This window comes from Mandrillus leucophaeus, unplaced genomic scaffold, assembly GCF_000951045.1.
Source record: "Mandrillus leucophaeus isolate KB7577 unplaced genomic scaffold, Mleu.le_1.0 Scaffold1203, whole genome shotgun sequence".
NCBI lineage: Eukaryota > Metazoa > Chordata > Mammalia > Primates > Cercopithecidae > Mandrillus > Mandrillus leucophaeus.
This window is the reverse complement of record NW_012100355.1, coordinates 63,098-64,261: the sequence shown is the minus strand read 5'-3', so window position 1 is coordinate 64,261 and position 1,164 is coordinate 63,098. Positions and strand designations below refer to the sequence as shown.

Sequence of the window (1,164 nt, the reverse complement as noted above, 5' to 3'; positions counted from 1 at the left end):
CTGGAGCGGGGGTGGGGGCGGGTCAGGGGCCAGGGTCAGGGGGAGGAGTCTGAGCGCCGCAGGGTGCAGCCAGAGCCCCGAGAAAGTGTCTGAGGGTATCATGACCCCGAAGGAGGTGGCCGAGAGCTCTGCGGTGAAGCCGAGCCCAGAAGTGGGGGTGCTTGAGCAGCTGGTGGAGGGAGGAGACTGCTGCAGTGTTAGGGTCATGGTAGAGAGGGAGACATGTCCCTGGTTATACAGAGCCAGGATTCTGGGAAAAGTTCTAGCAAGGGGAATCAGAGCCTAGGATGAGAGGAGCTCGGGAACTAGGGGCAGAGCCAGGGTAGGGAGGGGTCTGAGAGTGGAACCAGGATGCAAAGGGGAGGGGCCTGGGAGCCCTGGGGGTGGGGTCAGAACCCAGGAGACGAAGGTGCCTGGGGGTTTGTCTCGCATCCGGGGGAGTTTGACAGGAATTGTCCGGGACCCCACGGAGGTGAGGGCTCAAAGGGTGGTGAGGGCACATAGTAGGGGAGTGGAAGCTTGGCTCTCAGGCCTAGGCTCCTATCCTGTCCCAGGCCAGGTCCAGGCCCTGGACCCCGCCTAGCGTAGGCTAGTGTGTATCCCTGGAACCAGAAGAGAGTAGGTGGGCTCTGGAGGCCTCCCAGGACCCCCGTAGACTCTGTGATGCCCACGCCCCAGAACATGGGTGGGCGCTATGAGGCAAGCCAGGACCTGCTGGGCACCCTGCGGAAGCAGCTTAGCGACAGCGAGAGTGAGCGGCGGGCCCTAGAGGAACAACTGCAGCGCCTGCCGGAAAAGACCAACTGCGCCATGCAGGCCCACGAGGACGCCCAGCGCGAGGTGCAGCGGCTGCGGAGTGCCAACGAGCTCCTGAGCAGGTGCCAAGGAGGTCTGAGCTGGGGGGTGCTGAAGAATAAATCAGCGTCTGGGCATAACACCAGTTGAGCCTTATGCATGTGGTCTTCACTAATATGGTCGCCCTGAGCTGCATGTGCTTATTAACATTTTATTTATTATTTTATTATTTACTAATGAGATGGAGTCTCGTTCTGTCGCCCAGACTGGAGTGCAGTGGTGCGATCTTGGCTCACTGTAAGCTCCGCCTCCCGGGTTCACCTATTACCCTGCCTTAGCCTCCCGAGTAGCTGGGACTACAGGCGCCCG

The 1,164-nt window shown here is 60.6% G+C and overlaps 1 protein-coding gene across 1 annotated transcript in view; it reads left to right on the top strand.

Annotated features, from left to right (window-relative positions):
• Positions 1–404: 404 nt before the first annotated feature.
• The window catches only part of LOC105532230 (putative ciliary rootlet coiled-coil protein-like 2 protein), an 18,196-nt gene continuing 17,436 nt past the window's right edge, over positions 405–1,164 (top strand). Inside the window, exon 1 of the mRNA XM_011970319.1 lies at positions 405–878. Within this exon, the coding sequence (XP_011825709.1) occupies positions 664–878 (215 nt within the window). The 5' untranslated portion in view covers positions 405–663. The remainder of the gene's footprint in view (positions 879–1,164) is intronic.